Source organism: Vidua macroura, chromosome 1 (genome assembly GCF_024509145.1).
Source record: "Vidua macroura isolate BioBank_ID:100142 chromosome 1, ASM2450914v1, whole genome shotgun sequence".
Lineage (NCBI taxonomy): Eukaryota > Metazoa > Chordata > Aves > Passeriformes > Viduidae > Vidua > Vidua macroura.
Window position 1 is genome coordinate 6,337,318 of NC_071571.1, and position 15,530 is coordinate 6,352,847.

A 15,530-nucleotide genomic window follows, 5' to 3' on the forward strand; every position below is an offset into this window, starting at 1 on the left:
CATAGGGCTGGGGAAGACACCAACTGTTCTGAACACCACCCACAGAGTAGATGTTAGTGGCTGAGAGCTAAATGGAGAGCAAATTTATTCTTCACCTTTCTAATTTGTGGGCTCAAACTCCCTCTCCTGGACTCTCCTGGTGCTGTCATTCAATGACAATTTGTGTGTCTGGGTGTATTTTAATAGGTACTATAAGAATAATAACAATGAAACACCATCCCCATCACTAAAAGGAAGAGATTAAAAGAATTTGAAAGCTGACATTTTAAACTTTCATTCGAAGAACAGGATCATGCCTGCAGTGAGAGGACTCTGTCCAGACCTGCAAAAGCTTTCTGTAGGTAAGATCATTGTGGTATTTTAGTAGTGTTGGGACACCCTGGCCTACTGATTTTGCTGCTGAGGCACTGAAGGAAGAACAAAGTCAGAGCTTTTAAATGAAAGCACTGAACCAAGCAATAAAATTAAATTAATTTTTGGCTAGAAGATACTCAGGTCAAGTTTTTTGATTGAATTACACCAAACGTGACAAGGCAGGTTCAAGGTGATCATGAAGATAAAAACAATTTTAGTTAATTAATTTAACCAGGTCCTAATGAAGGACACTGAGAGGACATAAAAAGCCTCTGCAAACTGAAGTCACCCTCCACACAATAACTGGTGCAATATAAAGCTATTCCTATACATCATTCCATTCCCAGCTTTCCCCAATCAAGAACCTGAAAATTAATTCAGGACTCTTAAAATGAAAGAAATGTATCAACTTAGCCAGCTGCATACACAGGCATAGCTTCAACCACCAAGCAAGGACAGGAGCCACATGGTTAAAAATCACCATCTTGGAAATTCTATGTTTAATGGAAGATCAGATCCATACACTTCAGATTATAATTTTTTTCCTTCTTTTAAAGCTGAAGATCAGGTTGAAGCAGCCTGATAAAATCTGGAAGCTCAGAGGTGATCATCTTTTAAGAACAGAATCTTTTTCCCCCAACTTAATAAGCAAACTAGGACATGTGAGGAAAATCCCAGATAATCAATAGATGCCCTAACTCCTTCTCATGTTACTAGCTGGGTGCAAAGAGCTAGCAAAAAATTATATCCTAAAGATTATATTTTTGTGGTATATTTTTTCCCAGATAAATGATCCAACATCTCTAAAAATCCTATTTGTTGCCTCATCACTTAAAATGAGAAAAGTGAAAAACATAAGGAGCCCTCTTCCTTTTGGTGTCTTTCTGAAGAATGGGAAATGAAGGAAATACGTCCTGCCTCAAAATCTAACACAGTTACAAAACAAACTGAAACAATGAATCCACCAACTGGGACATTTCATTGTCTTTGACACATCAGGTCATTCTCTCTCCAGCTACTGCCTCTTCCCTGACAAGCTTTTATGGCAGAACAGGACCTTACACATAGAGAATCCCAAATAATGAAGACAAATGACTAGAAATAACAGGCAAGAGTGGTGACATCACAGAATTTTCAGTATTAAGAACAATGTTTGCAGCCAGAGATATTTATAAGCTTAAAGTATTTCCACTTGGGACTATTCTCCATTTTACTGAAGGCCTTCTAGGCAGTGTTTCAGACATCTGGACAACCTGGGCAGTGAAACCTCTAGAAAACACTGTATTGTCAGATGCTGCCATTAGAAAGCAGGTGCATACGGCTGGGAGGGGACAGGGATAAAAATATTTTTTTTTTCCAAGTTTCTGGAAACCATGAGAATAGAAAAGCCCTTGCTCTCAGAGGCTGGTAAATCATGGCATGAATCTGAGTATGCAACTGGAATCTTGCGGGAAATCCAGAAACAGAGTCCTGGATTAGATCTAAAGCAGAAGGAATATAGATGCAAGACTCTGGACTCAGAGACGCAGAAGAATGGGCCAAGGAGTTTTTACATCACTGAGGAGGTCAAGCTGTACAAAGTACTCAGACTGCACAAAGAAATCTGCATTCTCCTGAGAACAGACTGGAGTGGCAGCAGCTGGAAAAAGGAAGTCCTCACTCAGAAGAGAAACCAAGAAGAACAGAACAGTTCAGCTGAAAGGGACCTACAATGATCACCTGGTCCCAGTGCCTGACACTCCAGGAGGAGCAGAAGCTGAGGCATTTTATCCAGGGCACTGCCCAAGTGCCTCTTGAGCACTGATAGCCTTGGGCATCGCCCACCTCTCTGGGAAGCCTGTTCAGTGTTCAGCCACCTCCTGGCAAAGAAATGCTTCCTAAAGCCCCATCTGAACCCCTGCAGGGTGGCCTTGGACCATTGCCACATGTCCTGTCACTGGATCCCAGGGAGAAGAGCTCAGCACCTCATTCTCCATTTCTCCTCCTCAGGAAGCCCCAGGAGCAATGAGCCCGTCACCCCTCAGCCTCCTTTTCCCCACACCAGACAAAGCCAGAGTCCTTAGCTATTCCTCACAGAATATTCCTTCCAGCCTTTTCACCAGCTTTGATCCCCTACTCTGAATTATGCCCAGCCAGATCTTAATTTGGGTAACATCCAGAGCAATAAAAGCCTGTGTGCAAATAGCACTACTAAGGATAGTAGTAGTAATAAATAAATAAATAAATAAATAAAAGTAGTAAATAAAAAAAAAAAAATTATGTGCAGGGTGAATTGATCTATTTCATTCCGTTTGTTAATTACAGCCAAAGGAACAAAATAAAACTGTCATATTAACAAATTAATTTAAAAATGCTTACTACATATAACATATTTAATAGAATTTAAGAGATATACTTACTATTACATCAAATTTGGAATAAATATCTACAACTTTTCCTAAAAAGAAAGAAAAACAAAAGTTAACAAAGTGCTTAAAATACAGTATCAGTTTTCTTGCTTCCAGCTTTCACCTGCTACTATTACAAGAAAGAAATGATAGGTCAAGAAGGAAAGACTGAAAAATAAAAAAAACTCAAACAACCTATCAAATAATAAAATTCTTCCAAGCCCATCAACCTACATTTTGCATAAGTATTTCTTTATATTCCCTTTCTTCCCCTACACCTTTTAAATTATTTTTTTTACTCTTTCTTGTGCTTTCCCCTCCTTCCCAGCATCAGCCCAGGGCTCAGCAGCATTTCCCCTCCCTGTTGTACCCACCTGACTCATCCACCACAGGCAATGCCGATATCCTTCGCTCTACAAATATATTCAAGGCTTTAATGATAGGAGTGTCTGGATGTATGAAGGCAATGTTGTGGTAAGTTCCTATTCCAAGTTCATCCAGGTTCTTCTTCATAAAGGCAGGCTTTGGCATCTCTGACATCTAGGGGAGTCAGAAGGAATGGATTTACACTGACATTCACTCATCCATCTGCAGACTCCAAGTGATGGTTACATGTCACTGCAGTTTCCTGATACCAGATTAATACAAAACCCAAACAGCCTAAGGGGCTTCTGTTCAAAGCAGCTCTAAATTAAGATAATGTAACTGGGATTTTTGCTCCATTTTTTCTCTAGTAACACATCACTAAAAGCTGTAGATCCTATGCTATGTTGTTCCCACTAAAACTGGAGAGAGAAGACAGGAAACATTAATCTGAATATTTATTCTGAACTCTTGTTGCTTTGTTTGGCCTCCTGTTCATTGCTGTGACTAACATTACTACAGAGTAATGACAATCTCATCTCTGGGAGACAACTCATTTTTCTTTTCATGTAAACAAACTCCTGAAGCTGAAGAGATGTTCCAGAAACAACAGCCAATTACACCAATAGAAAAGTCCTTGGTGTTTTAAAGGAGAAAAACAAAGTAAAGGTAAAACAGAGGCCTTATATCAAGCTTTAATTTCCCTGTTACCAATAAAAGATACACAAAGACACAATGAATTTGGAAATTTATTATGAAATTTCTGCACTAAGACTTTAATTACTTAATTATATCAGATGTCTACTGTGGGGAAAAAAATCAGTTAAGCACAGCATAGCTTTAAATACTTACAAAAAGCTGGAGGAACTTGAGGATTCTTTTATGGGTAAGTATATAAAGTGCATTTCCACTGACTGGATCTATAACTGGCAATCTGTGGATTTTGTTTTTGATCAACGAATATACAGCATCAAAAAGGCTGAGGAGAAAAACATTTTATTTTTTAATGAATTCTAGCTAACAACAAGTAAAGCCAAATTATATATATGCACACATTTATAAACTCACATGAAGTCTATGTGATTATTTGCATTATAATTATTTGCATTGTAATTATTTGCATTATCTTTAATGCTATAAAAACAGAAGTTGAGTGATTTCAAATTAACTTTTGCAGCTTTTTGCTTTGCAACACATGAACAACTATATGCTCATGGAAATCTAAATCCATTAAGAAAATGTGATGGAAAGTTCATTTTGTGGTATAAAGTATAGAAAAAAATTTCTTCACAAGTGTCAATTGTTTTTCCAGCAAGTGCTGTGCTTGCAGTATCCCTGCACTCAGAATGGGTCTTTCTGTTAAGAGACAAAACTGTGAAAAATGGAGTTCCTGCACTTAATGAATCCCAAATTTCTGTAACATTTTCTACAAAGGGCATTTTTATGGCAACATGCATATATGCAAGTATCTCCAAACAATTATCTAATAATTTCACTGAATTATCACTGGGGATTGGCAAAAATTATCCTTAGGAGATCTAAAACATTCCCATGCACTGCAGACTAGGATTTAGCAACACTCCAACCTGTGCAAGTCTGCTCTTCTTGCAAGTGACACTTTTTATTTTTTCCTTTGGTGTAGTAAGATCATGATAAAGCAGCTGACCAGCAACTGCAATAAATTATCAAGTAAAAAAGTTGATAAAGCTCTGATAAAAACCAACTTGCTGAAGCAGTCTTCTTCCCATACACAAGCTGTGTGTTCTGAGTCCATCACAGGGATAAAATAGCCCCACTTGATGTACACAGAGCCAAGATTCCCCCACTGCTGCAGATCCCACTCCTGCAGTAAGTGTTTAACAATTCCTAAGTGCTGCAGTCTGACTGCCCCAGAACCCAAGCCCATCTCTGGAACAGGTCTGAAGCTGACTTGCTGTAACCTTTTATAAAAGTTTTACTGCATCTTCTTTATGGCAAAGCTTCTCATGCTGCACTCTGACTGAAAACAATTATGGCTATTTTGTTGTCTTAACCATATCATTTGCAACCTGCCACCATTCAAAATACATCCCCCATGACTGAACTGAATGACTTATTCTTGACTAAATGGCAATTCCACTGAGGATACAGCATATCATTACTTCAGTGTAATCACTGGAGCTCCCTTCACCAGGGCACAAACAATCCTGGTCCACAAACTGAAAGCAAGAACCAGAACTTCACCCTCCAGTTCAGCAATTAAGCAGTACTCAAGATTTAAGAGATCAACTAAATCTCCCTCTCAAGTTATTTAGTAAATAAGGCATAATGACAGTTTAAAAACAATTTCTTTCATCTTCCATCAAGAAGAAAAGGACAGTCATTTATATTTTAAGAAACAGAGCCTTAGAGCAGAGCAGAACAAGCCACAGAGATATTGTCTTTCCTTTAGTTAAGGGAAGTTACTTGCCTTGAAAAGGACTTTTAAGTTTTCAATCACTGTGACTGCTTAGAACAAGACAGCTGAAGGGCTCTAATTTTTTTTGATTCTCACAAAATAAAGATGACCTGCAGGCTAGCTTGAAGGGTCATCTTATTGCCTGTTTTGCATTTTTATTTTGACCCATGGCTCATTTACCAGAACAGTTATGCTGATAAACCACAAAAGTTCAATTTAAAATTCCCTTCTTAGGATAACCAAAGAAGTCTTCACTCACAATAAAAAAAAGCTCTCACCCCCTTCCTGATTATATTAGAGGACAGTACTTTATTGCACTGTTGTTTACCAAACAAATTGTTTCTTCTTACATATAAAGAGGCCTTAAATTCAGAGTTGAGACGGCGTTAGCGTATTTCAAGTTAAGCAGAGTGAACAGTGAAATCCTACCTTGCATCTGGGGAGATGTTCACTAAAGGTTTAAAAGTCTCTTGTAAATAAAGCTCTGTGGTTAGAAAATTAATAGACTGTTACCACTTCAAACAAAAACATCAGCTTTTTTATGAAAGCATTTCATGAATTCATTCATACAAAATTAAGTGGCACACAGCAATTTACAGTTAGTTATTCTACCATTTATGCACAGTGCTCTATATTGACATTAAAATGACATAAAATTTAAAAGCAGGACTAAGCTTGATACCAGCAGAGGTCACTGCAACTACAACAAATAATTCTTTTACTCATGCTGGTTCTGTGCTGCACACAGATACCTCCATGTATCATTCCATGGGACACAGACTACTTTTTACATGGAGCTGCCTCCCTGCATTCAGCACCTCTGGTCACACCCACAATTTTGCAGGAATTTCTGGCTGCAGTCTGCAGCTCACTCGGGCACAGCTCTACTCATTCCCACTCCACATATGCCTCCCCCCACTGGCTTTTTTTTCTTTCTTAAAGAGCCATGAATGAGGGGCAAAGTGTTACACACCCAGATCACCAGTCCATAGCTGTTTCAGATAGAAAAATAAAGAACAGGAGCCCAAAGAGAAGCTTTTACTATTTCTGCTTTCATCTAAAAATATGTGGAGAGAATTCTATGATGAATTCAAAATCCACTATACTGAAAAATATCAGAATCTATTAAATTATCAACCAAGTAGTAAATATTCTTACCCCTCCAGGTTTCTATCTTGTGCTCCTCCAATTCATAAATCTGAACCTAAAAGGAGTAGATTGAAGTTCAACTTGAAGTAATTTAATTTTAAATCTATCATTAACATTGTAAGATTCTGAATAATTTCCTTTGATTTCACTGCCAAAAATGTAATAGAATAAGAATAGCCCAACACAACATTTCTTGTAACAAGGAGAAAGGGTGCAATCCTGCCCCTAATGCAGAGTACAATCCTGGATTTATCATTTCAGGGGACAGGAAAGCCTTTTACTGGCCTAGGTTTGCAGCCCAGGTCTTTTCTGGACTCAAAGACATCACCTCAGTCATTTGTACCACCTTCAAACAACCATCCAGGGTAAACACCCGGGGATTCCTCACACACCCACACCAGTAAAAAGCTTACCCTGATCACCTGACTTCTTAATGCCAACAGAATAAAGTTACCTGATCACTAACAAGCAAGAGCACTTCTTTAGGGAGAAACCAGCTGGATGTTCCTCATCACTCAGTGGTGGATATTATCTAGCACATGAGGAGCAATGTGCTTCATACTGTATGTCCTGAGGCTTTCAGGAAGAATGACTAAAATACTTTTAAAAATGTATTTTCTGCATAATTTCACCTACTAAAACTAGAACATTCCCTGATGGAACATTCATTTATTTATTTTTCTTACAGAAGACTGCATCAGTCACTTAAGTCAGATATTGTCCCTCCTCAGCTTCTCCTATTTACTGCTGCCAGTTTAAGCAGAACCTATGAACATGACCTTAGACAATGTAAATGAGTGAGAACTCATTAGGTAAAGTCTCATGGAAAAATCAGTAATATTGATGTAGAGGGTGATTACAACACAGAAACAATTTTAAATAAGCTACCAGTGTGCAAGCACTTTTCATTTGTTCCTCCCCCCACTCCCTGTCAGTCCCCATGGAGAAAAAAAGAATTCTTTAACATGAAGAAAGGACAGTGCACCACACTACTAGCATCTGATGAGAATTTCACTATCAATTTTAAAAAGTAACATGAGCTTTGAGAAGGCAACTACATCACATGTCTGCTCCATCCAACTGTTCTTGATTTTTTAGCTAGTAAAACATAGTACATATGTTTTAATTGGTTGGGGGGGAATTGTGATTTGACAGGAACAAGAAAGGGATGTAAATGTTTGTATGAACATGCAAGCTAGAGAATTTCATCAACTGACTGCCAATAGGAATTTCAAATTACAGTTAATTGAAGTCAACAGATTTCCAACTGATTGTGCAATTCAGCCATGTAACTAAAATATTTGCATATATTTAACTAGTTTAACTTGTTTATTCTATACCATCAGTCCAAGAGCAGTAATTTTTTACAGCATCCAAGCCTCTGTAAGTTGCCATGCACAGACTTAAATAATAATGACAATCATCATAAACCTTTCAGTTTGGTATATCAGTCTCTGTACTGTACAGCAAATTATCAAATTATAGCTTATAATCATACTTACCATAGGAGACTTATAGTATCTATGTAGTATGTTAATGAAATCTGTAATTGTTAACATTCCTGTAACAAGCAATACATAAAAAAGGTCTTTAGACATATACTTAACATATAGGACTTTCAGCTATTTTCTCAATTTATATTCACAATATATAATATGATAAATGTTAAATCCATGTAAAATACTACTGGTATTGGACTATTTAACAGTAGGATTTCAAAACCATGTCTATTCACTTTCACACTGACACAGTGCTTCAGAATAAAAACACATCTGAAGTAATATTCAGTATTATAACCCATGTGCTTCTCCTCACTTTCAATCTGACTCAAAAAAACTCTTGAATTCAGACCACATCCACCCCCAAAAGCATGGAAGGAAAAGAGGGGGTTTAGAACATCTTTCAAAGTTGAGAATTATTCTTGCCTTTCATTTTCATTTTGAATAAGACACATTCTCATTATGTATTTGCCAAGTCAGGCAGACTCCTAGACTCAAATGAAGGAACAGTATAATACATTTTTCTTGACTATTACTTATTACAGAACTTCATTCAATCATTTCCATGGTAATCTTCAATGCCTGTATGGAAATGTGACTTTTCAAAAGAAAAAAAATAGCACATCCATTGTGTATATATATTTTAAGCACCAACACCAAGCTATGTAATATAATATTGATGATTAGTTTAGTTACCTGAAAATATTAATCTTTTTTGAGCTTTCAAGTTCTAGATTTGAGAAGATGCAATTGCTCCACTGTTTACTACTCTTACATCTAAACTGAAGAAACTAAGAAATGGGGAAGGGGAAAAATTAATCTGGAGGTCAGCTTTAAATCAGTAGAGCTTAGTTACAGACAGAACATGAAATTAAATCAAATGAAAATAAAAACCACAGCACTCCTATGGTGTACTGCAAGACTGCTCCTCCCCACTTGGATTTAGAGTATTTTAACAAATGCTTTATTAAGTATCTACCATTCATTTCCAGGAATCCTCAATGTTCCAGGTCACAAGAAATACATATAATTCTATTTGTCACTGCCACTGTGACCTCATTTTCTAACTGAAAGAAAGATCTAGTTTTGGAAGATTATTGTTGTGATAATTAATGACATGATGTTAAAAAAAGCCATACACAGATCTAATGTTTTTCACCCAACATGGGACATCTCTGTAGCTTCAGTTCTGGTTTTAGAGATCCTCACTGCACCTCACTGAGCACAGGCAGAAACAGCCTCGTACTGCACTTATTCCAGGATACTGGAATATTAAATTATTCTCTTTATAGCTCCTGTTTTCAAATTTTCCTTTCTGTGACCATTGCCTCTATTTTTAAATACACAGTGAAGTGCACATCTTAGAGACTGAACTTCAGAAGGTTGGGACCTAAAAGAAGCATCATTCTCAATGCACAGCAATGCTGTGACAGCTGGCACCATTTCACTCCTCACAAGGAGGGAAAAGAAACTCTCTTTGCCAGTATTTCTCTAGGATGATATGTGATGGCCAGGCTCAGATCACCCTTCTGAAACAATAAAGCACCTTGGAAATTCAGGTAATCCTGAAAAATGTCAGAACTACTTACCTACAAAACTCTGTTTTTTACTCTCCCACAGTGGAGCTGCTCTCACACCATTTGCCACCAAGGCAAAAAATGCTTTCTTTACCTGGAAAAAAAACCCAAAAAAACCCAAAATAAACAAATTTCAAATTTTTGCCTTGATTTAGCATACCAGACAGCAAGAGAAGAAGGTTTCCCCTTTCACCAGGAAAAAACCCAAAAGCAGTATAATGGGTAGCTGGCATTCAAAACAGAACAGAAACCAAAATGCCAAACAAAAACCTTCAGCCTTTAACTTTTAAAATGGTTAAAAAGCTAGAGAAAGCTTAGCAAAACCAGATATGTTTTTCTTTCATTTTGTGAATGTTCTAAATGAAACCTCTGATATATGCATAAACTAGAGAGGGCCTTAAGTTTAACACATGAAGACTATGCTACCTTCTAATCAATATTTACTGCAGCAAGTTGTTAAAAATATGAGATTGAAACAACAGCAGTTCCATGTCCCCTACAGCTTTTAGACATCTGATTTATATATTTTTTTTTAAAGTTTGATTATTCTAAATATGACTGAAAGTTAAAATAATTATCTAGCCTGTTTTGGTGCTAAAGAAATCAGTCAAGTACTTCAATTTTTAAATTAATTAATCCTCTCCAGAATCAGAGGTTACGAGGTCATGGTGTCATTCTGGAAAGAAACACATTCTCTGAAAATGAAGGACTCGGGCACTGGTGCCCCTCAAAATCCTGATCTGGTGATGTGCTGGAGTGTGACATCCTTCCTGTCCTGCCCACACCCCCAAATAGTCTTTCTATGGAAAACACAATACAGCAGTGATGGTTCTTGCCCAGGTCTTGACCTGGCACAAAACCAGGACCAAACCAATCTTTATTTCTGTGTCCATAAAATTTGTCCTTGGTCCAATAACGCAGAATTGCAATTGCTGGATGACTGCAGTCTGAACAGATCCTGATTTCACATCACTATCTGAAAGGTCTACTTTAAATTATGTGTCAAGGGCATCCTCCCCACATCAGATTAATAGGAATAAAAGGACTTCACAGTCAATGGAATCAGCATCCAATAAAGTAGTGGCAAAGGATGTATCCTTCTTTGTATTTCTTGCTACATCTATGCAGCCTGACTGCTTCCTCCCTGATCATGAGAAGCAAATCCACTCCCATCAGCAGATGGCAGATCTCAAAGCTGCCTCCTGACTTTGGAGATCCCATATCACCAATGAACAGGAATAACCATCAGCCATCATCCCTTAACTGCACTGAAACTGAAAAAGCCACATGGGGAAAAACAACAACAAAACCCCAGGGCAACAAGTAAGACTAAAACCACAGGATTTATCTAGAAAATTATTAAACAGAAAGGTGCCAGAGGTGTTTAGCCACCCTGCTGATACAAGGAGGAGTCAGCCTAAACAAATATTACCAAATCCATCACAAGAGCATCCTAACTCATGAGGAAACCACAAAGAAACCCCCATGGCAAGATACATGAAGTGCTCCCACATAACTGCATCACACTTTGAGTAAATGCAGCAAAGGCAGGGAGCTATTTGGGGCACAGATACGAGACAGATGAGAGTGCACAGACCAGCTCCAGCCTGGGGCAAAATAAGTTCTAACCATTCTTCATCAAAAAAAGGGGAAAGCACCTCACACTGCCTGAAACCCCGAGCCTTCAGCTTTGCTATCTTTCCCCAGCAAGAGCCATCACAAAGGTCACAGTCACTGCCAGCTCATGTCCCCAGTCTTTCACAAGAGAAAAAGATGCTCAAGGCAGGATCAGAGCCAGAAGGGCACAGCTAACCTATTGAGGCCAGGGGGAAAATAGCTTTCTCCCAGATAGCAATCAATCATGCAACACAACTCCTCCAGCAAGTTTACAAATCCTGTAATTGATAACCTGGAAGAGAAGCATGCCCCTGGCAGAAAACATGTGGAAAGCCAACTACAGCACTTCAGGCAGCCTCCAAATTCCTGCTACTCCTTATTTCCCAGACACAGCACAGCAAAGAACACCAGCTAGCACCATGCTCAGGTGGGTGAGACAGCAAGGCTGTCTTTTAGATTCGGAAAAGACACTTCCAGAGAGAGAGTTCCAAAGATATACTACTCAAGATGCTGAGCTTGTAGACAATCTAGAAGGAAAAGAAAGGATTCTTCAAAGGATAAGTTCTTGCCCTGATCCTGCTGTTTGATTTACTTACAAGTTATTTGCCTCCAAGAATCGCAAGAATCTTCAGTTAAATGCCATCTTGTTTAGCTTTAAAAGACATGTTTTAGAAAATCTGAACAGATACAGCTACTAAGACAGTTCATAATTAAATCCTTCATAATAGACAAGGATTTTAGCTTAAGCATTAGAATATTAAACATTAAACTCAACCCCCTGGGCTGTCCTCCTAGATCACAGCTCAAGTGACATTGCTATTGTTGCCTTCAGTTGTACTGTAGAAAGTGTTACATGGTCACCTTTTAAATAAAGTAATAATGTCATCAAGTTCTTATTGTTAATACTTCTCTCTTATTTAAGTAAGGTAATTACAAAGCAAAAACCCATCTTAATTCTTATTTGCTAAAAGTGCTTGCTAGTGCAAACATATACTCATCCACTCACACTTCCCTGCAGTTTCTGTGGTTGACCAATTTCAGTTGCCCAAAGTACTGCCTGGTGGCCAGCCAAAGCACAGGGGTGTGGACCTGGGCTTCTGTCCAGCACTTTTAGATGTTTCAGTGATGTTCATGCAGAAAATACCCACAAGGACCTTGCCTTCTGATGATATACAGCCAGCAGCCTTTGAAGATCTCCAGCATGTCCCATCTTTGGACCTCCAACAGCGTCGTTAATTCTCGACCCCACAGTGCTGGACTGGCCTGACCTTCACAAACCCATTGTTCAGCAGCCAGAGCCCATAGATTGTTGCTGTCCAACACCATGTACAGACACTCTTTAAACAAAGCACTTTTGTTCTCATTAACCATGTCCTAACACACACAGTGAACCACTAAAAATGGGAATTATCCGCCCAAATTTAGTGGTTGTTCAGACATTTCCCCTGACCTTGCATATTCACCCTGACTTCACAGTCAGCTGGGGCACGACTCACCAGCCTTCCACAGGGATTAAGTTGCATCCCACAGATGCCATCTCCCCCCCACTAAGATGTCTAGACATTTACAATTAGAAGAGCAATCCTACTTTGTGTGACTGTACTCTCCAAGATTCTGCCCTTTAAGTAGAAGAGTCACATTTCAGCAAAAGAACATGGCAGCTAAATCGTAGATATATCACAGATCACCTCAACAGCAGCTGCTATTCCACTACACTGAGCACAACAGGAACAAGCTTTTCCTACTACAGGAACTCATTACACTGTGAATATGCTGAATAGAAGAACAGACTGATTGATTTAGGTTAGACACAGCCTCTGGAGGTCACTGTTTCTGCACACCATTCAAACATTTCCACTGCAAGTCCGAAGGAGGACAAAGCCTCTTCCAACACAACAGTCATTACCAAGAAAGCAAGAGACCCATACATAAAAGTCCTGTTTTTCAGGTAGAATGTTTGGAAAATCTCGTCCCTTGCAGTTAGTGAGCTCCTAAAATATCTGGATTACTGGGCAGTGAAACCTGGAACAGTGGTAGAAGATTTCACCAGACTGCAGAATAAGTTTTTCCTCACTGCTGGGAAACACTGGAAGGGACACTCCTTCTTACCAGATACCAAGGATTTTACAAGCCCTTGCAGAAATGGTCTCCTCAGTAAACATCTTTGAATGGGGGAACCACCTGAAAGGAAAACTGAGGATGAGCTCCTTTCCAAAAATTCAGTGTTTTTACAACACACACATTTGTTTTATCTAACACTGTGTTATGGAAACTGTAACTATGTCCATAAGTAACCAGTGGTTTCAGACTTGTCTTCCAGTTCTGCCCCTTAAGGCAAGGAGGCTGACTGCTGCTGTTGAAATATTTGACTTCATTTGCCTTGCAAAAAGGTTCCTGTCCTTGACAAATGGTTGTGAGCAAAGAGCTGTCACAGTTCCTGGTGCTAAAGAGTCAGAGCTGAGCAGAGAATCCTACTGAGCTGAAAAACACAACTCAGCACCACTGCCTCGTGACAAAATTCACTGAAAAGGCTCAAAGGTGACAGAAGTAAGAAACAAAGGCATGGGACACCTTCAGATATGCCAGTACCAAGCAAGAGGATGATGCAAATCATTGTCCAGGAGCATGGACAGCATTCAAAGATCTGCCAGAACTTCTGTGGTGTGGCTGCCATCAAAGGGCAGGACGAAGTGTTTCACTGGATAAGCCAGCATCAGCCACTTGCCTGGAAAGCCCCTAATGCAACCCCAGGAAATGTCTATTTTAGCAGATCAGAATAGAAAGGAAGAAGCTCCTTCTTACGCTCCTTGACACAGAGCTCCCATAAAAGCAGTACTAGAACCAGCTGATCCCTGACATTTTTATCATCTCTGATTCCTGATGGATGGATGTTCTAAAGTGATGTAGAACATTCACCATTTTCACTAGGTAAATTGACAAATTACCAGCTTATTTTTATTCCCAACTATTTTTAAGGAGTACAAAACTAGAGAGGACAAATACCTCCAAAAATACACATGCAGACTGCAGTCCCTGAGAAACAACCACCCTTCCTACCATAACAAAATACAAAGTTTGACATATAGTTGAAAGGAATTTACAAGAGGAGGGCATGCAGTCTTAGCAGACTTGGTAGGAATAGCTGAAGAACTAAAGGAGAAGGTTGGATTTCACCAATTCACTCAAATGTTTTAAGTACCAAAGCATGGAGGGGCTTCTCAATGGCTTCCCCTTGCAAAGGGGGAAAGTTTTATACTTTCAAAGGAAAACAGCATTATCTCCATCTTCAAAACATGAGCAAATGTGGCAAAGTCACTCCAGACACAGACTTTAAGAGCGTGAAGGTGGAAGAAAAAGTTACTCTGAGAATTCCTTCTTAAGAGGCCAAACACTCTCTTTTCAATAGTTCTTACCAAGTAAGAAGACACACAGGTCTCTGCTGTAACAGGAAAATCATCAGAGTTCTGCTGCAACCTTTGTACAGCATAAAACCTGGGCAACCCACACTTTATTCCTGTGGTTCAAGTGTTTATGAGCCAAGACTCCTGAATGAGGCAACAGTTTCTAGCCAGACATAAGCAGGACTGTGTTTCTTTGAGTAGCATGGCAAATTCTCTGGCTGCTCAAATCTTAGCAAGTCTCCAAGAGAGGAAAAGGAACAAACTACTGCAGGTAAAGCTGATGGTCTTGCTCCATACGACAGGTGTGTAACACATCTCCCCTGCTACTCCCTCACATCACCAGGATTTCAGGCAGTGCTTCCTCTGCACGAGGCTGCCACCTGAACAAAGCCCATGAAATATTATTTGGGAACATGTTATGAACATACTACTAAGTTGAAAAGACAAATTTGCCATAGAGTTCTGTAGACAGCCTTCTTCTTCCCTGCTGCTGGCATCACCTTCAAAGGACTTTTTCCTATGAGCTAAGTTGGAATACTCCTGCATTCATCCCCAGATCCCACAATTATCATCCTGATAATACAAAATCAGTACAAGCTAAATATTCTCCAAGTCCATAATGCACTTTCACTTTGAAGTAATTCACACTGGGAAGCACATTTAACTCGCAATTTCTTTTTTTTTTTTTTTCCCTTCAAATGAAGTTGTAATGCTCAATCCAGACATCTCTAAGTTACAGAGAACTA

The 15,530-nt window shown here is 39.0% G+C and overlaps 1 protein-coding gene across 9 annotated transcripts in view; it reads right to left on the reverse strand.

Annotated features, from left to right (window-relative positions):
• PRKAG2 (protein kinase AMP-activated non-catalytic subunit gamma 2) overlaps positions 1-15,530 on the reverse strand; it is a 236,211-nt gene that overhangs the window by 6,293 nt on the left and 214,388 nt on the right. For all 9 annotated transcript variants that reach the window (XM_053991497.1, XM_053991342.1, XM_053991662.1 and 6 more), the window contains 7 exons: positions 9,779-9,860; positions 8,193-8,251; positions 6,700-6,745; positions 5,971-6,025; positions 3,957-4,083; positions 3,116-3,281; positions 2,754-2,791 (listed from right to left, as the gene is read on the reverse strand). In XM_053991497.1, coding sequence (XP_053847472.1) covers positions 2,754-2,791; positions 3,116-3,281; positions 3,957-4,083; positions 5,971-6,025; positions 6,700-6,745; positions 8,193-8,251; positions 9,779-9,860 — 573 coding nt within the window. The remainder of the gene's footprint in view (positions 1-2,753; positions 2,792-3,115; positions 3,282-3,956; positions 4,084-5,970; positions 6,026-6,699; positions 6,746-8,192; positions 8,252-9,778; positions 9,861-15,530) is intronic.